General features: G+C 35.6%; 2 protein-coding genes and 2 long non-coding RNA genes across 7 annotated transcripts; 1 reads left to right on the top strand and 3 right to left on the bottom strand.

Annotated features, from left to right (window-relative positions):
* Window positions 1-2,666: 2,666 nt before the first annotated feature.
* LOC114302009 (beta-galactosidase-like) lies at window positions 2,667-11,279 on the bottom strand. Of its 3 annotated transcripts, XR_014341184.1 has the most exons (11): window positions 11,091-11,279; window positions 10,371-10,459; window positions 10,101-10,206; window positions 9,930-10,017; window positions 8,958-9,076; window positions 8,675-8,836; window positions 7,891-8,066; window positions 7,387-7,448; window positions 5,741-5,789; window positions 3,048-3,154; window positions 2,667-2,925 (listed from the first exon to the last, which is right to left on the bottom strand). XR_014341184.1 is itself a non-coding variant. In XM_082888715.1 (7 exons), exons 2-7 carry the CDS (start codon window positions 10,394-10,396, stop codon window positions 8,046-8,048), a joined length of 522 nt encoding a protein of 173 aa, XP_082744841.1. In that variant the 5' UTR covers window positions 10,397-10,459; window positions 11,091-11,279; the 3' UTR covers window positions 7,797-8,045. The 3 variants fall into 3 exon arrangements, 1 of the variants encoding a protein (XP_082744841.1); XR_014341185.1 differs by lacking the exon at window positions 11,091-11,279 and having other exon boundaries at window positions 10,371-10,468; XM_082888715.1 differs by lacking the exons at window positions 2,667-2,925; window positions 3,048-3,154; window positions 5,741-5,789; window positions 7,387-7,448 and having other exon boundaries at window positions 7,797-8,066.
* Window positions 11,280-11,591: 312 nt separating this feature from the next.
* LOC145799170 (uncharacterized) lies at window positions 11,592-15,313 on the top strand. 2 transcript variants are annotated; one of them, XR_014341183.1, is made up of 4 exons: window positions 11,592-11,807; window positions 14,524-14,700; window positions 14,790-14,876; window positions 14,987-15,313. It is a non-coding gene; the product is annotated as an uncharacterized LOC145799170 (long non-coding RNA). The 2 variants fall into 2 exon arrangements; XR_014341182.1 differs by lacking the exon at window positions 11,592-11,807 and having other exon boundaries at window positions 12,192-14,700.
* Window positions 15,314-17,736: 2,423 nt separating this feature from the next.
* On the bottom strand, window positions 17,737-19,070 carry LOC114282839 (uncharacterized). The gene is made up of 3 exons (XR_003636401.2): window positions 18,938-19,070; window positions 18,530-18,598; window positions 17,737-17,852 (listed from the first exon to the last, which is right to left on the bottom strand). It is a non-coding gene; the product is annotated as an uncharacterized LOC114282839 (long non-coding RNA).
* Window positions 19,071-23,936: 4,866 nt separating this feature from the next.
* On the bottom strand, window positions 23,937-25,915 carry LOC145799722 (uncharacterized). The gene is made up of 5 exons (XM_082889354.1): window positions 25,692-25,915; window positions 25,109-25,334; window positions 24,803-24,973; window positions 24,256-24,361; window positions 23,937-24,136 (listed from the first exon to the last, which is right to left on the bottom strand). Exons 1-5 carry the CDS (start codon window positions 25,913-25,915, stop codon window positions 23,937-23,939), a joined length of 927 nt encoding a protein of 308 aa, XP_082745480.1.
* Window positions 25,916-27,385: the final 1,470 nt, after the last annotated feature.

Raw genomic sequence — 27,385 nt, 5'->3', positions numbered from 1 at the left:
ATTCGCACCCTCCTGCGTAAGGGATCAAATGTTGTAATAATGTGTATGTCTTCCAACCCCACGTCTTTCTCCCTTTTATTTATTCGCTTACGATGGTTAGTATAGAGCATCACATTTCATTAGCATGCTTATGTCTCACATCCATTTGTCTTGCATGTATATAAGGTTCAGCTCATCATGCTAACCCGATATCAAATGTTCAAAATTCATTACTTGAATACGTGCTTTCTCGCGTGTCTTGAACGCAATCATATGCCATGCTCATAGCCGAGCCTTTAAAATGCATAATGTGTGGCATTAGTCATATTGCATTTAATTAGGAGTATGCATATTTTTCTAATTATTTTGCATTGTTTTGCTCGGAGTACTAGGTGAGCTTTTATCGTTTTAGCATTTTGCATCGGATGTTTGTGTTGCCATGTCTAACACGCTCGCCATGAGGCTAATTGCTTAAATGATTAAATGCTTGAATGCCTGTGGATGAAGGCTATATGCTTGAACTGGGATGATTTGATTAAATGTCCATTTTAGCCAACTCTTTCAAAGTGGCAAATTCACAAAACAATTTCAAAACAAAACATGAGATCAAATGTTCCAATTCTTGCAAACTAGTCTATACCTTGTGTGCGCATCACATAGTAAAATAGCTAATAAATTGGAACAAGAGCATATGATATAAATAAGAAACACATCAAGATTAGTAGAGGCCGATCTTTGATCGGGCGAGTGGGGTGTTCAATTCATGACCTTCCCCTATCGTACCTAAGTTCTCGAGCAGAGACACTTTGCTGATGACGAACTAATGGCCTTTGGCACGAGTCTTGGGTTTCCTAAATTTTTCAAAAATATTTAGGTGGCGACTCTGAAATCTGGCAAAGTAGTCCATTTTTGGCAATTGATTCAAACATCGATTTTCCAAAAAGAATTGCCGAATTTGGACTCTTTTTGTGTTTTCACTATTTCACATTGTACTTGTGAAATCAGATTCAGAACCACAAGTGGAGTCTGAACTGTAGGGCTATTCGCCTTCCGAAAGGAGCGCAGAAAGCCGGGCTACAGTGGCCCTTTCTTTGAGAATGATCTTAAAAGTGGCAAACAACATAAACCCAAAATGAAGAAGAAAAAAAACATTTGGACTTTCTCTTTCTTCTTCCTCTTTTATAAGGGTGTGTAGAGATCCGACCCACCCGTCCAACCCGCTCAGTCCGCCCAACCCGATCCAAAAAATGGGCAGTTTCGACAAATAGTTTGGTCGGCTGCGGTTCTATAAATGTTGATTTTTTGATTTTCGGTTTGGGGAGCGGTTATGGACCTACCAAATCAATCGAAACCGACCCGAACCAAAATTATTTGCCTTAGAGCATCTCCAACCCTGAACCAAAGTTTTCATCAAATCTGAGTAAAAAAATGACTTTTTCCTCAATCTGATACTGAGTGCTTCAACGGTTGATTTTCGTCAAATTTTCATCAAATCTGTGCCAGGATAACCGGTTGGTCGACCGGTTAAGCCAAATTTTTTTTTTTTTTTTTGAACTTCGATCGGTAAGGCAAAATTTTTTTTTTTCAACTGTTTGACCTTTTTTTTGGAACTGTTTGAACCTTTTGGAACTGTTTGAACCTGTTCTCATTTTGGTGAAACGTTTGGTGAAATCTCAATTTGATATCAATTTGGTGAAACCGTTGGAGCATAAAAAAGTATTTTTTTTACCAAATTTTAAATTTGATGCCAAATTTAATTCAGGATTGGAGATGGTCTTACAGATTTTTTACACCCACACATTGGTTTTGGAGATATAATTATTACCCTACCTACCTATTACCTAAGCCATCTCACATCTCTCAAGAATAGAGAGACGTTTTGGTTGCCTTACACTTTCCAACATCTAAATTTCAAATTCCAAGATACAACCACAATGAACCACTCATCACTATCTTTTCTGATTTTAGTCTCTTTGTATCTCTCTCTCTCTCTCTCTATATATATATATATATACTAGCGTATGCCCGTGCCTGAAGGCACGACGTAAATAATGTTGGGATTAAAATATAATTATAATGTTCAGGGTAAATAATATCAATTAATTAATTAATTTAATGCAACCTCAACATTTAATTAACGGCAGTGATAGGTAGCTCGAAACCGAGCGGCTCGAAATGGCTCGAATTCAAAAACGGATGACCCGTGCCTACGGCACTCTAGTGGATGACCCGTGCCTACGGCACTCTAAGTTTTTTAAAAAAAAAAAAAAATTCACATTCAAGTTAATACATTTTGACCAATAAAAAATAAAAGTTAAGACAAACTATTGAATAGTTATGATCTATTCAATTCATTAATAATTCTTCATATTCAAGGTTAAACTCCTTGTCACAGTGTATATGAAACTTTCAGTATACACATATAGACAATTACAGTCATTTTTAATTCCCTTGTCCTTTTACTTTGTAATTACAATATGAAATCAGGAGAGATTTACTTAATACATATAGTTCATAAATTAATTTGAAACCAAAACATAAATAATCATACATTCTATATGTATAGCCTCAAGTGTAGTCCCACTTTAAACTTGATTCAACATCTCTATATGCATTTTAGATCTGATTATTTCTTATTGCCAATAGCACACCACCATAAATGCTTGATGCTTGAAAAAGATCAAAAGATCCATTTGCAAATCCAATTGATCTTTCAAAGGGAATTACAATCTCACAAACAAATATCTTTCAAATGGAACCATTTGATCTATTCACGTTAAATAAACTCATTCTATCCATTACATTATACGCATACATATGTGTATGCATTTATAGTATTTAAAGAAGGAATGACAGTAAAAAGAAAAGACTTTTTATGTTAGATACGTATTGTCTCCCAGTTGTGCAATCCATGTCACCCACTTGTATATTTCATCACCTAATAACCTGTAATTCAAGTGATGAAAATGAACAATAGAAGGGGGAAAGGAAAAAAAATCAAAGAAAATTTTAAAGAGTGGAGAGTAGTATTTTAAGAAGAGCCATTTGAGGAAGTAGTGCTTACATACCGGCAAAAAGGAAAGACGAAGTGGGTGCAGTGGCTATTGGGCATGTCAACATTGTTGATTCCTCTGTATCAAACTGATAAACATCAACCCAACTTCGATTTCGGTGGCTGAGTACATGAGAGAGAGAGAGAACTTAGCCATTCAAAAAGCACCAAAATGGTTGTTACTCCATAATTTTTCTGAAATCTTCTTGTTACTCCATAATGGCACATTAGGAACTACAAATTAAAAACTGAACTGATATTCGAACTGAACATCCTGTGTCATCACCTAGATGTTAACAAAGAAAATTTTGGAAGAAGAAATGATAAAGTTCACAAATTACAATTTAACAATCAACTTAATGATAAAAACTTAAATTCCACAATTTAGGAAAGAGGGCAAAACTACCAGTTATGCCAAATCCACTTGGGAAAAAATAATAGTTCAAATATGATTCTGTGTTTATTCAAAATTCCAAAAAATGTAATTAGCATAATTACGCTTGTATCAAAAATGTGATCTAATCAAAACCCACAAATGAAACCAAATAAGTAGTAGAAAATGCTAGAAAAGTTATGATGAAATTCAGTCAATAGTGGCAAGTACTCCAAAACCAAATTTCAGTCATGACCATAACATCTCACACCTTCAATTCAACTTAAAAAAATAAAAAATTTATATTTTGAATTCCACACAAATTGAATTCAAAACCTAACCAGTATAAAAATTAAAAATTAAAAAGCAAATTGAGATTTAGTTGAGAGAGGGAGGAAATGAATCAACAACTATTAACAACTCTATTGAAACTCTATTCAAAATCACGTAATAACAAAGGTTACATGCAAAAATAAAATTAAATGTCCCAAATGACCAATACTCAACAAAACAGCCCCATCCACAAAACTTTTTAGTTCAAACTTCCCAATTTCATTTGATTATTCAAGTAAAAATGATAAAATTTACAATGAAGTCATGAAAATGTCCTATTTAACCCAAAAGACAGTATATATTCATTTTACTATTACCCAATACTATTAATTTAACTAAATTGAATCAATCTGACAAAGATATGAGCTATTGCACTATGTTTTTCTACGCATTTTGTTAGTTTCTTTTGATCAAGAATCAAACCATCTATTTCAAGCAATCAATCAAAACCACACACATATACAGATGCCAAACTAATAATATAAAATTTAAGCTAAAGATGCACTGTTTTATGTCAATATCAATAACCTACCAATCAGTAATACCAAGAACAAATAGAGATTAGATTCCACAATGAACATAGTTAAATCATTACACTATGAAAAAAAAAATAGAATTTGGAAATCAAATTGAAAGCAGGCTAACAAATAGAATGCTTCTCTGTTAAACCAACTAATAATGATGAAATTCTAAATAACCAATTAGAGGATTCTATGTAAATAAGAATACTTTTGTTAATGAGATTAATCAAAAATTGAACTGGATGATATTACAAATCTAAATAATTAAGTTATGAAATTCAAAACCAATTAATTGGAAAAAAAATTTCAAATATTAATCATTAACACAACTTCTATAAGTAAATAAAAACTTGAAATTAAGTCATGAATTTGAATTTTAATAAAAACTTGAAATTAATCATTAATCATGAATTTGAAATCTTAGTAAATAAAAATTCCAACTCAACTTCTATAAGTATAAAACAAATTAAGTCATGAATTTACCTTTTATATCTATAACCCATGTCTCAACTTGAAATTGCTTCCATTGGTAAAGTTTCGAATTCCATGAAAATTGAATAGATTTGTACCAATTAAAAAAACCAAAATTATATTTAGATATAACTAAGATAGGGGGTGGGAGTGAGTGGGAATCATTCCATTATGAATCTTCAGCCTAAAACAAAATCCAAACACACGTGGGCTCAACTGGTGGTGTATGATGAGATTACAAATGTACATTAACTATTGGGGGGGAAACATAAAGGTGAGAAAGGTTCAAATGAAAACCTCTTTGTACAATAATGCAATAACAACATACTAAAAACCCTAAAATCCCGTACTAATATGCCAATAAAAGCACGAAATAACAACCTATTCACATGAAAAATATATCTAAAAATCTAAGTTTGGTGCTCACCATGAAAAAGTTATTGAACCCATTAAATATAAATCTTGAGAGAGAGAGAGAGAGAGAATCACCACAAATCAACTATGTAGAGCATGTGTTGGGCTTCAAAATCAAAGAATCATGGAAAATTATTGAAATCAACTTCCAAACTGCCCATAATAGCTATCGACATTGGTGGATAAAAGAAAATAATTAATTATCCAGAAAAATGAAAACCAATATAATGGCTCATAACTCTATATAAGCAAAGGAAACCAGACAAAAACCAATGGATTTTAAGTGAAAACAAAACAATGCCACAACAAATTATAAAACAGAAACCTCAATGGATTTTAATTGCCTTGAAAAATTAGACTTTCATTTGGGTTTAAAGTTCTATGTATGGTGGCGAGGATCATCACTTATATTTGAACAAACTTGCATATGCTCAAATCATTAGAATGTTGTTATTGCAACCAAAAATTGGAAGTTATACCTTACCTTTTGAAGAATTTATGGATAGGCACAGAAAGATATTTGAATTGTTTTCTAAGGGATGACCAACAAAAGGAAACGTTAAAATGCTTTAGTAAGAATGCAAATTAGATACTTACCACAATGTTCAGATGCGAAAGGTTCTTCCTCAAGCTCTCTAATGTGAACCTAATAAGCAAATTTAAAGAAATGATTCAGATATATAGGACCACAAACACAATACTTCATATACAAATTACCATAAATGTAAATAAAGCAATTAATCTAGAAGTGATTTTCAACTTTGAAGCACTCTTACTGCAACTAAAACATTCTTAGATATATACCAAAAAATAACAAAAAATATACATTATCATTCAAAAGAATCACTATAAACAAAATATATCTTTTAGAAATGAAGGAGCACCAAATCCAAAATCTGGGAGAGCACTTCTCAAAATAATAATAATAATAAAAAAAAGTATAAGAACATTATCCCAAAACAAAACCACTGCTCACATCTGTTGTGCACCACAATTCATCATCATTCTGCAAATCACCACTAAATAATGTTCTAGATAAAGCTTAAGTAAATACAAAAGTATTCAATAAATACCAAAAATAAAAAATAAGTTAACAATCAGGTTAACCTTAATGTTCACATTAACCCATTTAATGTTAACAATCCTCAACCCATTTGACTACCATGAAATAAAAATGGGTATTAACATGAAACCAATTTCTTCCTTTAACCCCCATTTGATTTGACAGAGAGTGAGAGCTTTGTTGGTGATGGTGGGGATGATGGGATGACAAAAAACAGATTATCCAAATTTGTAGGGAAAAGATAAGTTTATTACTGATTCTATTCACAAATAAATTCAGCACTGACAATTGGAAAAGAAATTTTAAATCACAATAAGGAAAAGGAAAAGAAATTTGTACAAAACAATTAATTCGTCCAATTGACTTGTAACATTAAATAATAATTAAATCATACTTGAAAAATTATTGAATACTCTTCGAATGCCATAAAAGTATATACAAATAGTACTTCTGATCAATGAGATTGCAAAAATAAAAAATGAATGAAAATGGCTTTATCTCTATCAATGAAAATGGTACTTTTGACAATTTTTTTTATTGTACAAAAAGCTCAAGTTCAGGTTTGATCTGTTTTTGTATAATTTATTTTTTTAATTCTAACCCATAATTTATTTGTTTAAGGTTTCAATCTTGTTCTTTGATTTTTTTATTTTTTTTAATGCATTCTCTTGGCTAAATATTGATTTCTCATATATTAGGGGAAATTAATAATGTCCACTCGTAAAAGGATGCAAATCATATTAATAAAGTTTGTTTATTTGTCAAAAAAAAAAAAGGATGCACATCATAAGATAGTTATGAATTTTTATGATGAAAATTACCAATGTGTGTGGTGTGTGGTGTGTTAAAGTCAATTTGTGTGTGTGTAAATTTCATTGAAACATTTTATCAAACACTTAATAAGCAAGGAAGATAGAATAGTTATCAAACATTTTTGTAACAACCAAATAATAGTAATGGCACAACAACCATTCAATAAAATAACTCAAAACAATAGTCCCACTAATTCCTACTAAATCAAAGTAAATGGGTTTCGTGGAACCCAACCAACTCTTCATATATATGTGTGTATATATATATACATAGATAATATATATGAATAAGAAAAATCAACAAAACCCATAAAAGTATACCCAAAATCCTACATGCATCTAGAAAATTAAAGAAAAACAATACTCACAGTTTGATTTTGGGAATCGTTCTTTCTCTATTCCACTAATGATCAATTGATGGTCTCTATGGCTTCAAAGAAAAAAAACAAAAAAAATCTGTAATCAATATATATACACACAATAATCTATTAAGAAAGAGATGAAAGTATTACCTTTACTTTGCAGAACAGAGCATCAAACAAACCCAACAAACCCATAATTTATTTGTTTAAGGTTTCAATCTTGTTCTTTGAATATATATATTTTTAATGCATTCTCTTGGCTAAATATTGATTTATCATGTATTGATTTCTAATAAATTAGGGGAAATTAATAATGTCCACTCTTAAAAGGATGCACATCATATTAATAAAGTTTGTTTATTTGTCAAAAAAAAAAAAAAAGATGCACATCATAAGACAGTTATCAATTTTTATGATGAAAATTACCAATGTGTGTGGTGTGTTAAAGTCAATTTGTGTGTGATGAGTTATTATTAAATTTGTAATGAAAACTCTCTCAACAACACTCACTCTGTGAGGTACCACAAATAGTCTGAGGCATCTCGGGTCACGTTTATTTGCTCCCATAGTCCATCCATTGCAACCGTGTCTGGATCATCGGTAGAGACAGTTTCTTTGATGTATGACTCCCAGAATGCTCCACTAATTACAGGTACCATCTTTATCTATGAACTTTGGGAGCTTATCTGTAAAAAAATTTGATTGGATGTTAAAACCCATTTTTGGGAACTTTTTGAAAGAGATGTTCATTGAACAAAAGCTAAACCTTAATTTTGTCAAAATTAAATCAAACTTGACACACTGAACAAAAGTGAGTTCTGGGGAGGGCAAGATGCATGCAGTTTTACTCCTATTTTCTAATACTTTTTATATTTACAAAATTATGACATAATGAAAGCTTTCTATAAATGAAATTAAAAGGGTGATGCTACGCATACAAAAAAAAAAAAAAAAAATTCCTACAGAATGAATGATGTGTCTCATTTATATCAATTCATTGGAAATCAAAATGCTTGTCACTTTGGTTCATAATTGCAAGAATGTCATTGCCACATCATTCTTATCTTAAATCTCGCATGAAAATAATGTATGCATATCCAAATTATGATGTTAAAATATGACTTGAGAAGACATCAAATAGCACCAAAAAAACTGAATAGACTTCAAATAAATGTGAAAAAGACAAAAAAAATTGAAACAATTAGAGGACACTATTATTTTTCTTTCCTTCTTCTTCTTCTTGATTTTTTTTTTTCAAAGAATGTTTTTTAAAGGGAAAACCCTATTTCCTTACCCTTGCGGTGTTGAAAACCGCATTCTTGCAATCGGGGAGAATGCTGACGGACCAAGGAGGGAGGTCATATCGCATATTTTGGAAGGTCACTGTTGCTGAAGATTTTGTGTTGTAGTTTGCAAGGAATGCAGCACAACCAGACTTTGAGTTAAATACATGAACCTGGAAAATGAAAAATAATGAGAAAAGGAGCTAATATCGATGATTGTCAAAAAGATGCACATGAAGAAAATTGTAGTAGATATGCATAGCTTTCTTGTAGCCTCAGAAGAGTTAATCAAACCTGGAGATTATTGCCTGGCCAAGTCACTGTAGGATATGTAGAAACTAAAGCCGGTTCACATAGCTTGATGGCTTGATGCAAATCTCTCAAATGTCCCCATTTTGGTTCCCTTTGTAATCCTTGCATATGATAAATTACCCATCATAAAAATGCCGAAAATATCATTATTTGCATCAGAAAAGCCCTACCATATAACATACATACAGGCAGAATATCATGGGCAGAGCTAGCAAATGGCAACTGGCAAGTGTGCAAATTTCTCAAATGCCCCAACTGAACTTTTAAAAAATTCTATTTTGACATATATTTGTGAAAAAAGTTTCCAATTTTACCCTTTCAGATTTTATTTTTGCCCATGAATCTTATATTGTCCACTTTGCTTCAATGAAGTCCTTACAATTGCTTGTATGTTATTTTGCTAAGTAAGAACTTTTTCTTGAGATTATTTTTTCTTTTTTATCCTTCCCTCATTTCTCTTTTACTTCTTTGTTTTTCTCTCTATTTCCTCTCTTGTTCCCCAAATATGAGATGCTCTTGCAAAGGTGAACCATTCTTTTCTTCCCATCGATGCTCAATCTCTTTCACTCTCTTGCCTGTTTAGTTTAAAAATTATATCTGGGGATTGAACGATTGAATAATACTTCTATGTGATTGGTGTTTATGTGATATTGAATTGTGTATTGTCAATAATACTTCAAATTGTTTACTTCTTTTGATTGTCAATTATGAAAAAGATCATTTATAGTCCACAAAACAAAAATCTTTATTCTGCTCCCAGGTAGAATAATTGTGCTAATGATCTCATGTGCTACATTGTACGGTCCCATTCCTTCCATGCAATGTGTGTTTGCACAAATAGACTACTTGTATGCATTGGCAACAATCTTAAATCTTAATTGCTTAAGTAAAGATTGTAATACAAACAAAAACCTCAGCATAATATAATCAAGTTATTTTCATGTGTATGCATACCATATTCGTCAATTGGGGCATCATAATCATAGCTAGTGGCAATGAAGAGACCAGCAGTCGTCCGTCCAAAATTTGTTCCTCCATGGTACTAATGAAAGAAAAAAAAATAAGAAATATAAAAAATATACTTTACTTGATATAAGATAAACATACAATTAAGAATTAACTTACCATATAATAATTAATAAAGGAACCATTATTCTGTATAAACCTTGCCACTGAAAATGCCAAGTCTTCAACAGGTCTCTGAGGAATTGGACCACCAAACTTTGTATACCTAAGGATAAAACAGAGGAATCCAAAGACTGAATTAAGAAATTCAGAAAAAATGTAACTGAGTTCCGTTGTTTGAATGATGAAACAATTTATAATTAAAACAACAAAGAAATAGGGGGAAAAAAAAAGTTTTTAAGTTAAATGGGTGACATATGTGTGACTTACCAGCCAGTCCAAGCTTCAGTCCACATTTTGGGTTATGGCTCTTTTTTCGGTCTGAAGGCTTCGCGGTAAAAACCATTGCAAGTGTCTATCTGCCATTGTACAATTCAAGAAAATGAAAATTCAATGCAAAATATTTTTGGGTAGGTACAATCCAAAATATGACTATCAAGAAAAAAAACACATTATCATATTTTCATTATTTTTCTAAACCACAGATAGATAAAAATCCAAACCCATTACCCCCTCCCAAAAAAAAAAAAGGAAAAAAAAAAAGTTGATTACGTTGATTATCATCTGATGAGACATTAAAATTTGGGCCACTGATTATTCAAAAGATTCACTCAAGAAATGAACTGCCCCAGCTCCACTCAAAATAGTTAAGCAAAAATTAATGGCAGAATCATAATCATGATCATTCCCAAGAATATTTAACATTCAAAACTAATATCTCACATTTAATGTGAATCTCTGAATCTCCCATCTCTTAGTCATATAATGTCGTAACATTCAAAACAACTCTCACTTCGATCCAACAAACACCCCATATTGGAATCATATACATCCATAATCATATATAAAATCTATATATACATCCATAATCATATATAAAATCTATATATAAAATCTACATATATATACATATGCATCCATAATCATCCATAATCATATATAAAATCACATAATCATACATAATACATACAAATGCATATATATACATACATTTGGTCCCATCTCTGAATCTCCCATCTCTGAGTCATATATATAGTTGCTCCATTCGGTCGAAAGAGAGACGATGACGATTAGGAAGAGAGAAGGGAGGAAGAGAGAAGATGAAGAGACTAATAGGGGTTTTGGGTTCGGTTGCCTGCAAGGGTTGATGGGGAGAGAGAGAGAGAGAAGGTGGGTCAGATTTCAAAATTTGAAATCAGAAACAAAGAGATGAGAGTGTGTGTCTGAGAGACGGGCTGTGGGTTGAAAATGATCTTGGATCAAATAGAGTGAGACATTGTGAGCCTTTGGATTGAGTTAAATCCAATGGTTCATATTTTGACAAACAGAAAAAAAGAGTTGTTTTGTTATATAGATATAACCTCAGCCATTGGATAGATATTACAATTGATCTAGACCATTGGATCAAATGTATCTCACACACATTTTTGACATAAATTCAAAATCCTTCTTGCCTTATTATATAGATATATAATAATATTTATCTATCGTATATCTACATACATATTGCTACATCTTTCCCACTCTCTCTCTCATTTTATTGTATAGTTGTGTTCAAATCCTCTCACTCATTCATCACTCTCTACTCTCAATCTCTCCATTGTTTTGTGATGAGTTTTGAAGGTTAAAGCCCCTCACAATCTTCTTTTCGGTGGATGGAAGCATTTTTCTTTAGAATCTTCAGATCAGACTAACAAAAACTCTAAGGTAAGGATTCTATATTTTCATTTTAACTCTTTCTGTATAGTTCTCTTATCAATCGGTTCTATCATTTTCAACCCTAGACTTCTGTATTTTTATTTTAATTTTTTTCTTAAAATTTCTTTCATCAAGTAGGTCTATGATCCACTCGTCTTGTGTATACTCTCTGTTTTTATTATGTAAGCATGTTCTAATGCTCTTGGTTTTTTAATAATAATATTTCCTGTCACGTAAGCTTTTGTTATGTTACCAGAAAATTTTTTTTTTGTTATATTATGTTCCTCTCATACTCTGTCTGCATGAATAATATTTGCTTTCGTTGAAAAAAAAATGCTCTTTGGTTTTTAATTTTTTATTCTTTTTGAACCAAACTCTTATTTATTTAGCTATTATACTTGGCCTTTTTTTTTTTTTTGCAAAAATAAATTTATATATATTTTAGGTTAAAGTTTGTTCATTTCTTTATTTAGCTTTTATTTGAATTTGATTTTTTATTTCATTTTTAAGATTACTATTTTTTAACATGATATGTTTTGTGTTTGGGATATATACTTTATTTTCTTGTTATTTAAGCATGCTCTCTCCGTACTTCGTAGAAAATAAAAAATAAAAAAATTTGCACGCTCTTTGATCACTTTATTCTTAATTATCATTGCTAATGATTTATGCTCGTTGTAAATTTGCTGAAGCATGTTATGATAATTGTTTTTAGTTTAACCATGATTTCATTATTTTGTTTAACTATTGTTTTGTGACATGCTATTTTTTATGTTATGGTGGGGATTTTAAAATGTATTCTAACGTTTTACTTGTATTTTGGTATAGATAATGGATCCTCCTCTTTCTACAATTGCATCTGTTGCCCAACCTACTGACCTTCCCCTTCTGAAAAGCCTCTAATACCACCCAATGACAAGGGTAAAGTTAGGGAAAAGGGTAGTGGGAGAAAACCATCTAGAGCTTGGGATCATTTTGATAAAATAAAGAGTGAAGAAGATGGGAAAATGAGGGTAGTTTGCAAATATTGTCAAAAGGAATACCTAGCAGATTCAAAAGGGCATGGGACAAGTAATTTGTTGAGTCATTTGGTAGTTGTCCAAAATATCCCTATAGAGAACATGGTAAGGGACAACATACCTTATCTTTTCAACACAAAGGATGGAGAAAAGGGTGTTGAACTTGTGGCAACAGCCTTCACGGTAAAAGAGCTCTAGCTGAGATGATTTTACTAGATGAATTACCATTTAGGTTCATTGAGGGAGCTGGTTTTTGAAAATTTTGTAACGTCTTTCAACCTAACTTCAAACCAATCCCATGTCGTACCTCTATTTCCAAATATATTGTAACAATTTTTAACCAAGAGAGGGATAAGTTGAGGAATGTGTTGAGAGGTCATAGGTGTGACTTATCACTGACACATGGACATCCATACAAAATTTGAATTATATGTCTGCCCATTTCATTGATGATGAATGGAAATTACAAAAACAAATCATAAATTTTAGTCAAGTTGAAGATCACAAGGGAGAAACCATTGATAAAAGAATTGAAATGTGTTTGCTTTAGTGGAATATTGGTTGTGTTTTTTCTTTGACAGTTGATAATGCTAGCTCTAATAGCACAACCATTAAATACTTGAAGAGGAAAACAAAGGATTGGAAAGGGACTGTCTTGGGACATGAGTTCTTACACATGTGTTGTTGTGTGCATATTTTGAATCGCATAGTGAGTGAGGGTTTGAAAGAATTAGATGCATCAATTGCATGTGTGCGTGATGTTGTGAGATATGTAAGGTCATCTCCAAATAGGCTAGAGACTTTCAAGAGATGTATGAAGAGAGAAAAAATTAAGTCAAGGTCTCTTCTATGTCTTGATGTACCCACTAGGTGGAACTCCACTTACTTGATGTTAGAGGCAGCTGAAAAATTTGAGAAGGCCTTTAAGCGGATGGAGGATGAGGACTCCAATTATAAATCTTGCTTTTCGAGTGATGTGATGATGGGGAAGAGGGAAGTGGGAAAAAGAGGGCTCCAACCAAGAGTGATTGGTGCAATTGTAGATTGTTTGTGAAATTCCTAAGGTGGTTCTACAATGCTACCAAGCGATTTTCAGGCTCACTTTATGTTACTCCAGATTGTTTTTTTGATAAGATGTTTGTTATTCAATCCAAAATTGAGCAATTGTCAAAAAAAGAGTCAAAAAGGATGAATTGTTATCTTTAATGGCCAAAGGCATGAAAGCAAAATTTCATAAATATTGGGGAATGGAGATAAAATAGATATTTTATTGTATGTTGTGATAGTGCTTGATCCTAGAAAGAAGTTGAGGTATGTCAAGTTCTATTTTTCACAATTGTATGAGGTTGGAATGGTGAATCAAATAACGGGTTAGGTGAAGGATTGTTTGACTCGTTTGTATGACCATTATATTGCAAATGATTCAAGTAGTGTGGAAGTGACTAATACAAGTGAACAATCTGCCATGAATGTGGATGATAATTGTGATGATCCAAAATTGTTCATATCATCTCAATTTAATTCATATTTGGATTCTGAATATTCTATTTTGTGCAAATCTGAGATGGCTGCATACTTAGCTGAGCTTTGTCAACGTACAAAAGAAGAGAATTTTGACATTTTAAATTGGTGGAAGAATAATTCCTCAAAATATCGAGTGTTGTCCCAAGTTGCACATGATGTGCTAGCCATGCCTGTTTCTACAGTTGCATCTGAGTCGGCATTCAGTACTGGAGGACAAATCCTTGATCCATTATGTAGCTCATTATCTCCTATGATGGTGGAAGTACTTGTATGCCTACAAAATTGGCTTCAAAGCAACATACCGATTTCTCTTCACAAGGCAATGGATGATGTTGAACAATTTGATCAATCTAACTTAGGTAAATAGTATATAGTTCACTTTGTATACATTTTGAATTTACTGTGATCAACATGGACCTTTGGATTACTAACTATTGTTTGTCTTCAGCTTTTCAAGGATCAAACACAAGCTTGATCCCATGCTCAACCCCAGCAACAAATACTGTTATTAATGTCTAGCATTGGAAATGACTTGGTAATGAAATTGTATAATGTATTTTGTTTATGTAATATGAGGGTTATATTTCTGTAACTTTTTCTTTTATATGTAGTACATGAAATCTAATTTCAATTTTATTTTTGCAGGAGGAGACAAGTGCATGCAGCAAGATGGACACATAGCTCTTGTTTATTGCACAACATTTTTTGTTATTAGTACTGTACATGTGGATGAATGCAATTAACACTAAACAGTAGCAAACTTGGTCACTTTCTTTTTAACATTTGTTTTGTTGCTACCAAGTGGTATTGTGACTGTTGGCTATTATTTTTGAATTTTTGTGGTAGGTTGCATTGTTCAATGCATCATGCCTTAGCCAACAGCTTAGTCTTGCCACTTAGCAAATGCTAGAGTATAGTTACAACCTCACAGGTATAGCTACATCTATAGAGAACCACAACACTTTAGGATTTTGGATATTGGGTGTGTTTGGTAACGTTTACGTTTTCAGTTTATATTTACAAAAATTTTATAAACTGGTTTTTATTTATTTATTGTTTATTTTGTAGAAAAACATAAACTACAAATGCGTTTGGTAATTAGCAAAATGTTTAAAAAATTTTAAAAATATAAAAAAGAATGAGAAATGGCAAGTGGCGGCGGAAGACGGTGGTGGAAAGTGATGACGGTGAGTGGTGGGTAGCTAGTAGTGGTTGGTGGTGGCGGGTGGGTGGTGGTGGTGGTGGTAGTGGTGGTGGTGGCAGGTGGGTGGTGGTGGCAGGTGGGTGGCGGATAGCGGGTGGTGGTGGTGGTGGTGGTGGTGGTGGTGGTGGTGGGTGGGCGGGTGACGGTGGCGGTGGTGGGTGGTAGCGAGTGGGTGGCGGGTGGTGGTGGCAGGTGGGTGGTGGATGGCTGGTGGTGGCGGGTGTGTGGGTGACGGTGGCGGGTAGTGGGTGGTAGCGAGTGGGTGGTGGGTGGTGGGTGGCAGGTGGCGGGTGGCAGATGGCAGGTGGTGGTGAGTGGTGGGTGGTGATGGTGGATGAGTGGGTAGGTGACGGTGGCGGGTGGTGGGTGGTAGCGAGTGGGTGGTGGTGGTGGTGGTGGTGGTGGTGGTGGGTGGGTGACGGTGGTGGGTGGTAAGTGGTAGCGAGTGGGTGACGGTGGTGGGTGGTAAGTGGTAGCGAGTGGGCGGTGGCGGTGGCGGTGGCGGTGGTGGTGGCGGTGGCGGGTGGTGGTGGTGGTGGTGGCGGGTGGGTGGTGGGTGATGGTGGTGGCGGGTGGGTGACAGATGGCTGGTGGTGGTGGGTGGCTGGTGGTGACAGGTGGTGGATGGTGGTGGCAGGTGGGTGGTGAGTGGTGGTGGCAAATAGGTGGCAGGCGGTGGATGGTAGTGGCGGGTGGTAGGTGGTGGCGGGTGGATGGTAGGTGGGTGGTGGGTGGTGGTGGTGGTGGCGAGGGGGGGTGATGGTGGCGAGTGAGTGGCAGGTGGGTGGTGGTTGGTGGGTGGTAGTGGCAAGTGGTGGCTAGTGGTGGCAGGTGGGTGGTGGTAGGTGGTGGTGACGGAAAACGGTGGTAGAAAATGGTGGCGGGTGGTGGCTAGTGTTGGGTGGTAAAAAAAAAAAAAACTCAAAACTCAAAACGGAAACACATTTTTTTTATTTTCATTTTTTGGCCAAATTTATAAACTGAGACCACTGATTTATAAATCAAAAATTTTACCAAATAAGTTTTTATTTGAGTTTTTTAAATTTTTGTAAATATAAATAGAAAACTGAAAACGTAAGTGTTACCAAACGGCACCTTAGCTTTTGAATTATGGAATCTGAATGATATTTATCCCTTATCAAATGGTGGATATTTATTTTTGGTAGCAAGATAATTGGCTTTTTAATGTTGTTTATGTTATTTTTGAATTTTGGATATTGAACAATATGTTATGTGAAAAGATATTTAGTCTAGTGATTTTTTTTTTTTTTCATATTGAAAAATGAATTATCTTTTGGTGGTCATGTTAAACAGATACTGAAATTGGCCTAAAATTGGCCAAGGGAAAAAGTTATATTTGATGTTAACATTATTAGGGGAAAAAGATAAAGTTGGCCCAAAATAGTCCAATATACTTCAAAATGGGCTCACTTTTTGTAATAAACAGGGGGGGGAAAATGAAGTTGGCCCAAACTAGGCCAATTTACTTCAAAGTGGGCTTACTTTTTGTAATAAATAAGGACAAAAAAAATGTACATGCCCAAATTTTAGAAATCTAAAAATGTAAACCCGCCACCCACCTGGACCTGCCCGCCAACCCGTTTGCCATCAGCGGTCAATTTCAAAAACATGAACGGTCAAGATTATTTTACAAATGTCTAAGCTGATCATGTTTGATTAGGTTTCGGGTAAGGGTCAAACCCGACCTGTACTGACCCGTGCAGAGGCCTACTCTTCTATTTTGTTTTTCTCGCTCCTTAACATACGAGAGGAACTAACTGATGTTCTAATTCTTAACCCTTATTTCTTCTTCAATAAACTTATTGGCTAATTAATTTAGTTTTCACTTCTCTTTCATAGTTAGTTAATATGAAATTTCCCATTTTGAGAAAGAAAAGAATCCATAATAAATTACACGAGAAAAAACTTATTTCCATTCCCAGATTCTATAATTGGGCAGTCAAATTAGATATTTCAATGACATGTGCATAGATTCAATGCGTACCATCGAACTTTATGGTGGTTGTCACGCCCCAAATCCCGTGACAACGCCGTACATTCATCTAAGTGAGCAAGCAAGGCTAAGAGTCCAATCAAATAAACCAACAATGTAAAATACTCAAATTAAATCTTTATTTATCATAATGACAAAATTTATAAATAATAAACAATTCTTATCATATGAAATTGTCCACCAAATCCACAAATAAAAACCACTAACAAAATAGCAATCCAAGTAACTTAAAATCAGTGTCGTACACTCGACACTCCCACAAGCAAAACCCGCATAGCTCTACTCCTTAGAATCTAAAAAACAATAAAATAAAGGTAAGCTAGACAACCCAGCAAATAACCAACCATCACTGCTAGTTGGATCAAGTATACAAAAAAAAATAGTCGATAACCAATAAATTTATTTTTGCTACAATTCAATAAATGAACAATTATTTTGTAAGATGGTTGCATAGCTAAAAATAAACACTGTAGCAATACATTTTAATTGAAAAGATAATAAGATACTTCGAAATAATTTCGTTATTTAAATCGATGGTTCGATATTTAGACGGTTCAATGATTGGATTCACAAAACTCAAGTCTTGGTGACTACAATCACTTAGCCCGCGACAAGATCCAGAACCACACCTAGGCCGGTGGCGAAGCCCCAAAAGAAACTAGTTTCTATGCCAATAAATAAACCCCATTGGCTAGGGTCCAAGTCATAATCAGACTAGAGTGATGTTCAAAATTCAAACAATACACAACTTTTAAATAAAATATTTGATATTTTTAGAATAAACATTTGGTACAACTTTCAAAATAGTTTAAAAAAATATTCAAATAATTTTCAAAATAATATTCGATACTATTTTATACTAGACTTATATTTTATTTTAAGAGAACATGAAGGCTATAAATAAATATTTATAATTTCAAACGATTCGATAAGAATAAAAATGAACCAATAGAGATAGAGGATTACTTACCTCAACAACTAAAATAATATTCCAAAGCTAACTCCAAATACCCAACTCCACCACTTCAATCACACGAACCTAATAAATATAACCACAAATAAATTAATACTTTTATGTGTTTCACACATCCACAAAAGCCCATTGTATATATGCAATGCTTTAATATACAACAAATACCAAATCAATTTCCCCAATTTAATAGCCATACACACCTTACCCAATATACCAAATTCTATTGTCAAAACTACACCTGCACAACTACTATTGCATTGTTTTCAACGACTCGCACAGTACATGTTGCACCATACATCCAATATCTCAAAACTTAGGCATCCACACAGATTTTCTATCCCATAATGTTTAGACCTCCTATTGCTCCATATAAAAACAATAAACAATGGTGCAGAAAAGTTTTACCTCAATCAATGGGTATATCAAGATATCTTCAATGTTCTGCATCCTTAATTCCTACCACAGCTTCTCCCTTGAATCCTCTGCGAAATCGTGAGAATAAAATAATATTTTTTTTCTCTCTCTTTTTCTTTCCCACGCACTCTCACTGTTGCAAGATATAAAAGGCGCAAATTGACTTAGTAACCTAATTCTCCAAAATTAAAATGTCACCCATTCTAAATTACAAAAATACAAAATCACCCATAACTAATTTCTTATTATTCTACTTATTGTAAAACTAAAACTCAGATTTCACATTCTCCACATCTAATAAAAATTTCGTCCTCAAAATTTGATATACCTGAAGTGTCAAAAAAGTTGTGGATATTTCCGTCTCATTTCATCCTCGAGTTTCCAAGTAGTTTCTCTTTTCGAGTGATTGCTCCATTGAACCTTAACGTAGTGAATGACTGGATGCCTCAAAACTTGTTCCTTCTTATCAACAATTCGTATAAGGTGTTCCTCATAGGTCAAAGCCTTCTTAAACTACAACGGTGCATGATCAATCACATGACTAGGATCCGGTATATACTTCCTCAGCATCGAGACATGAAAGAAATTATGAACTACAGGACTCAATTTACCACGAACACCAAATCTATAAGGTACCTCCCCAATTCGATCTAAAACCTCAAATGGCCCATCAAATCTAGGACTCAATTTACCACGAACATCAAACCTTGTAGACACCCCATTTTTGACCGTCCTCAAGACTTGGACGTCACCGTTTGAACACTCGGTGATCATCCATGTTTGTGTTCGTTTGGAGTTCCCGGAGGCCTCGGCTCGCGTGCCTTGCCTCAAGATCTCCGAACTCGACCGTTTAGTGTCTGGTTTTGCACCAAACACTTGTGTCTTGCCTTTGAGAGGCAGGGTAGGGCTTGTAGACCATCCCCACCCATCACCGGCAGTGGCTAGAGGCCACCGGCTGGTTTTTTGCTGCCACCGGCTATTTGTTGCCGGTTAGCACTATTTAGTGCCGGCCGGCACTCTTTTTGGCCAAGATGGCATTTTTGGCCGGCCGATTGCTGTTCATCTGCTTTTGCAGATATTTTTAGACAGCTGTCTTGCTTTTGCATCCCTCCATACACGTGTATGGAGGAATCTCCCTCTTGTAAAGCTTGTCTTGTAAGCTTTACAAGACATATAGAGAGAGGCTCTCTCTTGAGGCAAAAAAGGGGACTTAGGTTAGAGACTTAAGATTTTTTGAGAGCAAAAACAGCCATTGTTGAGCTCTGGTTCTAGGGTTTGAATTAGAGACAATCCCTATATCTCTTTCCCTCTCTTTTGTGCACTAGGTGTTTTGTGTCTTACTATTGCACACAAACACCTAGTGTTTCACCTTCCTTTGGCTCTTGAGGTTCTAAAGGACTGGTTTTGAAGTTTTGGTGTTGGATCCAAGCTAAAGGAGGCCATTGGAGCACCATTTGTGAAGGGATCATCAAGGGTAAGAAACTTACACCTTTATTCCCCATTTTTGCATTGATTTTCTACCTATCTTAGAGCTGTTTTTGTGCTTATTGTATAACATAAAAAAGTTCTGTTTTTAGGCCCTCTTTATTGTTTATTAAGAGTGTTTTGTTGTTTGAGGGTGGTTGACCCCCCTTAGGCCTTGAAAGGCCTCATTTTGTGCTAGCTCCGGGATTTTGGTGTTGGGGTCTCTTCACCACTGAAATCTTGAGGGATTTCAGTGGTGAAGATGATGCCTTGAAGTCCCAAGAAGGAGAGGGCCACCCCCTCTCCTTGTTGTCCTTGAAAAGGGCATGTTTTGGCCTCTTGAGAGAGCATTATGCTTGAGTGTGTGTTGAGCATGTTTAGGTTGTTTTTCATGCTTATATATCCATAATATAACATGATTTTAAATTGGTTTTGGTACTCCATGCATGCTTAGCATAGTTGCCTTGTAATGCCTTGTTATGCCTTAATATGCTTTAGGTTGTTAGCCTTTGTTTTAGCATGTTTTAGGCTTAATCTTGTGAAGATTTTGTGCATGTTTTGCCATGTTCTAGGTCTGTCCTAGGTTGTTTGAGTTGATTTTGGCATGCTTGATATAGCTCCTTTGTATTTGGGCTTGTTGGCCTTGGGTATGTGCATGTGTAGCATGACATCTTTGCATCGATTTGGTGATTTGGGGTCTCCCCACATGTTATTTCAGTCCCATTTCCATGCTTGTTTGATTGCCTTGCATGCCTCTTTAATGCTTTGGAAGCTTGTGTAGCAATGCTCCATGTTTTGACCATTTGTGCATGCCTTTGTTTTGAGCCATTTAGATGCCATCTAAGTGGTCTTTTGGGCCTTATGTTATGTGCTAAAACTCTGTTTTTAGTCATTTAGTCCATGCCATGTTTGGTCTTACTAAGTGTAGTTCAATGCCCCATTGGTTTGCTTTGAACACTTGGACTATTTGTTGCATGTTTGGCTTGATTTATTGCTTGGTTTGGCACCATGTTTTAGCATGATTTCAATGCTTATGTCGCATGCTAATTAGTCCATGATTCCCCCTTTCAAATGTGTTTGAGGGTTGTTCAATTTGTGCCTAAGGTTTGGACCATAACATGTGTATGTGTGCATGTGTGTTTAGCCTCCACTTTTGGGCATTATGGCTACTGTTTTGGGCCATATTAGAGTTGCCTAATTCATGTTTAAATCCATCTTCGCACCCATTTGCATCGCCATACGTATGCTTGTATGCTTGCATAGGTTAGTTACCCCATGCCATGTTGCATCCTTAGCTTGTATGCTTAGGTTGCATTGTATTTTGCATGCATTCCTTGTCCCTTGATTTGGTGATAGGGATTAGGACTTTGGTTTGATTTGGTTTGCATGCATTTGAAATCAAAGTTGCATACTTGGTTCTTTGGGCCATCATGCATGGAAATGCGTGATTGGTGGTCCGAGAATCGGGGCACATCCTCCTTTGAGTCATTAACATGATAAGGAATGTGATAGGTGCATAAATTGCTTGAATTGCATTGCCATGCAAGATTTTTCCCTCTGCTGCTGTGAGTTGCAGGTTCTGCAGGAATTTATTGCCGACCGACATTATTTAGTGCCGATCGGCAGTCAATCGATGGCCGGTGGATCTATTTTGTGCCGATGACTAAATGCTACTGCCGGTGGAAATTCTGCTCAGCCGATGATATCCCCCAGTGTCCTGAGAGGCATCCCTGAGACTTTGGCAGTTTTCAGAGGAGCAGAGCAGAGAAAACATAGGCAAACTATGCATGGCGGTGTGATTCCGAGCTAGTCCCGAGCATGTGTTGCATCTGGCCCTCGCCCCGAGGCGGTTTACTGTTTTTAATTAATTTATTTAATTCGTTAATTAAATTAATTTGTTATATTAATTAGCTTGCGTAGTTAATTAATCTGTAATATTTATTCGATCCCTCCGAGTGAGGGTAAAGATGTAATAAGTGTGCGTGAGTGTGTGTATGTCTTCCAACCTCACGTCTTTCTTCCCTTTTATTTACCTGCTTATGATGGTAGATTAGGGCACGTTTAATTTAGCATACCTTATGCTATGCATGCGTGCATTCATGCATTTGTACTACATGCATTAGGCTCGGTACATCACGCTAACTGCATTTGTACTTCAATTCAAAAATTGACTATGTGATAGTTGATCGCATTTCATATGCCATGTTTAGGATAGCCGAGCCTATTCTAGCAACACTTTGTATGCGATGCATTAGGCACTTAACATGGACTTGGATCATGCATGTTTGCTAACGAGTTCTTTATTTTGGCACGGAGTACGATGTAAGTATTTCCGCTTTAGCATATCGCATGAGTGTGAATGTTGCCATGACAGCATGCTTAACATGTGGCTAGATGCTTATGTGTTAAACTGTTTTGAATGCCTGTGGGTGAAGGTTGGATTGTTTGAGTTGGAAGAACTCATTGAAATCCGTGTTTTAGCCTACTTGCGAGTAGCAAATCCAAAACATTTTTCAAAACAAACGGATATGCAATGCTTATTTCCAAATTAGGCAAATCTAGTCTATATTTGTTTGCTGCGCGCATAACATAGTAATTCTAGGCTAATAATTGGATTAAGAACACAAAACATTTTCAAAATTGGATATCACGGTTAGTAGAGGCCGGTCTTCGGACCGGGCGAAAGGGCTCATAGCTGACCTTCCCCGATCGTACCCAAGCTCCCGAGCTGAGACAACTCCGGTGATGACGGACATGTGGCCTTCGGGACCGAGTCAGGGTTTCCTAAATTCTCCCATAAAAAAATATTTAGGTGGCGACTCTGTATCTGGCAAAGCAGTCCATGTTTGGCACTACTTTTTCAAAAATCTGTTTCTCAAAACGATTTTCCAGATTTGGACTCTTTGGTTCAGATTAAGAACCGTGACACAAATCGAGTCCGAACTGTAGCACGAGGCCCACGCGGGCGCTGTTACAAACCTCATTACTCATTTCATAGGAGACACCTTAAGGAACACATGGTCTACAGCTCCAAACACCAAATTGCGTCTCTTGTTATCTGCATAACTTTTTTTGTCTACTCTGTGCAGTGTGAAGTCATTCTCTAATAAGATTGATCTTGTCCACTGTTTGTTGCACAATCTCAAGCCCTAATAACTTCCTTTCGCCCACATCATCCTAACAAATCGATGATCTGCACTTTCGTCCATATAAAACCTCACATGGTGCCATTTGAATACTTGCATGATAACTGTTATTAGAAGAGAATTCCACTAAGGCCAAATACTTATCCCAAGAACCTCCAAGATCAATAACACAAGCCCTCAACATGTCTTCAAGGGTCTAAATGGTTCTCTCTGATTGTCCATCAGTTTGAGGATAAAAGGCAGTGCTAAAATTCAAGGTAGTATCCAAAGCTGCATGCAAACTCATCCAAAACATATATACAAATCTACTATCCCTATTAGACACTGGTTAACGAAATACCATGCAACCTCACAATCTCCTTGATATACAATTTTGCAAATCACTCTATGGAGAACCCAACCTTAAAAGTTATAAAGTAAGCAAGTTTGGTTAATCGATCAACGATAACCCAAATAGCATTGTTACCACCTTGGGTTCTAGGCAACCCTGTCCCAAAATCCATGGCAATATGCTCCCACTTCCACTTGGGAATAGGAAGGGGCTGCAACTCATCTGCAAGTCTTTGATGTTCAACTTTCACTTGTTGGCATACCAAATACTAAACAACATACTGAGCAAATTCCCTCTTCATATTATTCCACCAAAAGTTCCTCTTAAAGTCTAGATTTCTCTCTTGAGCTATAAATCATTAGGCTCACACAACCTCTCTTCAAATCTCAATGTTTCATCATCATTCATACAAAATTCAATCTGTAACTCTATTTCCAGTTCAACTTTAAGTTTTAGCAACTGAGGATCTCTTCCCTAAGCATTTTTAATTCTATCAATCAATATGGGTTGAACTCTAAGGTTTGCCAACTGCACTCCATGGTTGTGCCATCTAATCTCGATACTCAACCTTCACAAATCCTCCAAGATATTCTTCTGATTAGTGATCAAGGTAGCCAAATTACTCAGCGTCTTTCTACTCAAGGCATCCGTCATTGCATTGGCTTTTCTTGGGTGATAATTAATAGTCAAATTATAGTCCTTTAATAGCTCCAACCATTGCCTTTGCCTTATATTCAATTCTTTTTGAGTGAAAATATATTTCAGACTTTTATGATTAGTGAATATCTCACATTTTACCCCATACAAGTAGTGCCTCCAGATTTTTAATGCAAACACCACTGTAGCCAACTCCAAATCATGCGTAAGATAATTTCGCTCATATGGCTTCAACTGTCTAGACGCGTATGCCACTACCTTGCCATTCTGCATTAGGGTGCAACCCAAACCCATCTTCGATGCATCACTATAGATGGTAAAACCTTCATCCCCGAACGAAATTATAAGTACTGAAGCAAACACCAATCGACTCTTTAGATCTTGGAAACTCTTCTCACAATCATCAGACCACTCAAATTTAACCCCTTTCTATGTTAAACGAATCAAATGCATAGAAATTCAGAAAAATCCATCAATAAACCTTCTATAGTATCCCGCTAAACCCAAGAAACTACGAATTTCAGTGACACTAGTAGGTCTATTCCACTCTACAATAGCCTCTACCTTCTTGGGGTCAATAGACACCCCATCTTTAGATATCACATGTTCCAAAAATGATACACTCTCTAGCCAAAATTCACACTTCTTAAATTTAGCGAACAATTTATTTTTCCTCAAGATTTGCAATAATATTCTCAGATGCTCTTCATGCTGCTCTTTACTCTTCAAGTACACAAGGATGTCATCAATGAAAACTACCACAAACTGGTCTAAAAATGGTTTAAATAGTCTGTTCATTAAATCCATGAAAGCTGCAGGCACATTGGTCAACCCAAACAGCATCACTAAAAATTTATAATGCCCATACCTAGTTCGGAAAGCTGTCGTAGGTATATCCTCCACCTTATTCTTCAACCGAGGATAGCTAGAACGAAGGTCAATCTTAGAAAAGACTTGTGCTCCTAGCAACTAATCAAATATGTTATGTATTATGGGCAAAGGATATTTATTTCGAATTGTCACATTCTTTAACTCTCGATAATCAATGCAAAGGCAAAAACTACCATCTTTCTTTTTCACAAATAAAGCAGGCACACCCCAAGGAGAAACACTAGGCTTAATAAAGCCCTTATCTAGTAACTCTTACAACAGTTTCTTCAACTCTACTGGGGTTATCCGATACAGAGCCTTGGAGATAGGACTCGTGTCGGGTATCAATTCGATGGCAAACTCAATCTCCCTATTTGGTGGCAACCCTGGTAAGTCTTTAGGGAAAACATTGGGAAATTCATTCACAACTAGAATATCTTCTAGCTTCAATTCAGTTTCATGGATATCTCTCACAAAAGCTAATATAACCCTCGCAACCATTCATTAACAACCGTCTTGCTTGCAAAGTTGAGATTAGTAGAGGAGAAATGTTAACTCCACTACCCACAAAACAAAATTCTAGTTGATCAGGAATCTGAAATACCACTCTTTTGTCTCGGCAATCAACAAAAGCATAATTGGTTTCCAACCAATCCATCCCAAGAATTATATCAAAGTCCTGTACATCTAAAACAGTCAAGTCTACATGCAATTTCCTGCTATCTATACTAACCACACGAAATTTGCAAATTAAGTCAACAACCATAACACCTTCTATCGGGGTTTCAACATATAAGTCGATCTCTCTAGAGACACATTTCCATCCATGTTTCTTAACAAATGCTATAGACACAAATGAATTTGTAGCGCCAAAATCAAATAACACGTGCATCAACAGAAGACACTAAAACAGTACCTGACACCACCGTGTTGGAAGTCTGAACATCTTGTTGCATGAGTGCTTACACTCAGCCCTGAGTCTTTGGCTTGTGACCGCCATTTTTCTTTTGATTCTTAAAGACACTTTGTTTGTTGAAGCTTCTTTATTTGTCCATGCTTTCTGTTCAGTCTCATGCCCCTTTTAGTTAGGGCAATCAACTATCATGTGCCCCTGTTGCCCGTAGGAGAAACAAGCCCCAACATTTCAACGACACTCACTATCCTGATGAAACCCATTATATCTAGTGCACCGTACCCTATCATTCTACTTGTCAATACTACCAGCCACAGTTCAACTTCCCCAACTCCCAATCGAAGAAATGTTTTGTCTATTAGCATTGCCCTTCAAACTGTTATTAGTTTGGAAGTTGGAAGAACTAGGTCTCTTCTTATAATTCTTTTTTTTCTCTTTTTGGTCTTTAGTGAGGCCACTCTCAATCAACAATACCTTATTCAACATTGCTCCAAAAGTAGGTAACTTGAAAGGAACCACATGTTGCATAATGTTCGTTTTTAGCCGACCTTCGAACTTTCATGCTCTACTATCCTCGTCTACTACAAATGCTGGTGCAAATTTAACTCAGCTTCATATTATGCAACCATCTTATTTCCTTGCTCCAACTTCAAAAATTCCCTCTATTTCTGTAGCCGAACACTCCTAGGGAAGTATTTCTCATTAAATGCATTCTTAAACCTTTCCCATGTATATGGGTTAGCATCATGCTCATGTATGCGTTTCTATATTTGTCACCAATCATAAGCTATCCGTTGTAGCATAAACGCAGGATAAGTTACCTTCTGATCGTCCGTACACTCAAAAATAGGAAACAACTTTTTCCATTTCTGTCAACCATTTTTCGACCTCCAAAGGGTATGTGGCTCCCTCAAATGCCAAGGCTATCTTCTTAAACTCAATAATGTTACAATGTGGCCTCAGTTGTGACCGAACACCAGGCTACATTCGTTGTTGTTGTTCCACAAGTCTGGTCAAGTCATTCTCTATGGTGGTTTGTTGTTGCACTACCCTCTAGA

This window comes from Camellia sinensis, chromosome 9 (genome assembly GCF_055761805.1).
Source record: "Camellia sinensis isolate YWXY chromosome 9, ASM5576180v1, whole genome shotgun sequence".
Classification (NCBI taxonomy): Eukaryota; Viridiplantae; Streptophyta; class Magnoliopsida; order Ericales; family Theaceae; genus Camellia; species Camellia sinensis.
The sequence above is the reverse complement of the archived record's forward strand: the minus strand, read 5'-3'. Positions and strand labels throughout refer to the sequence as shown.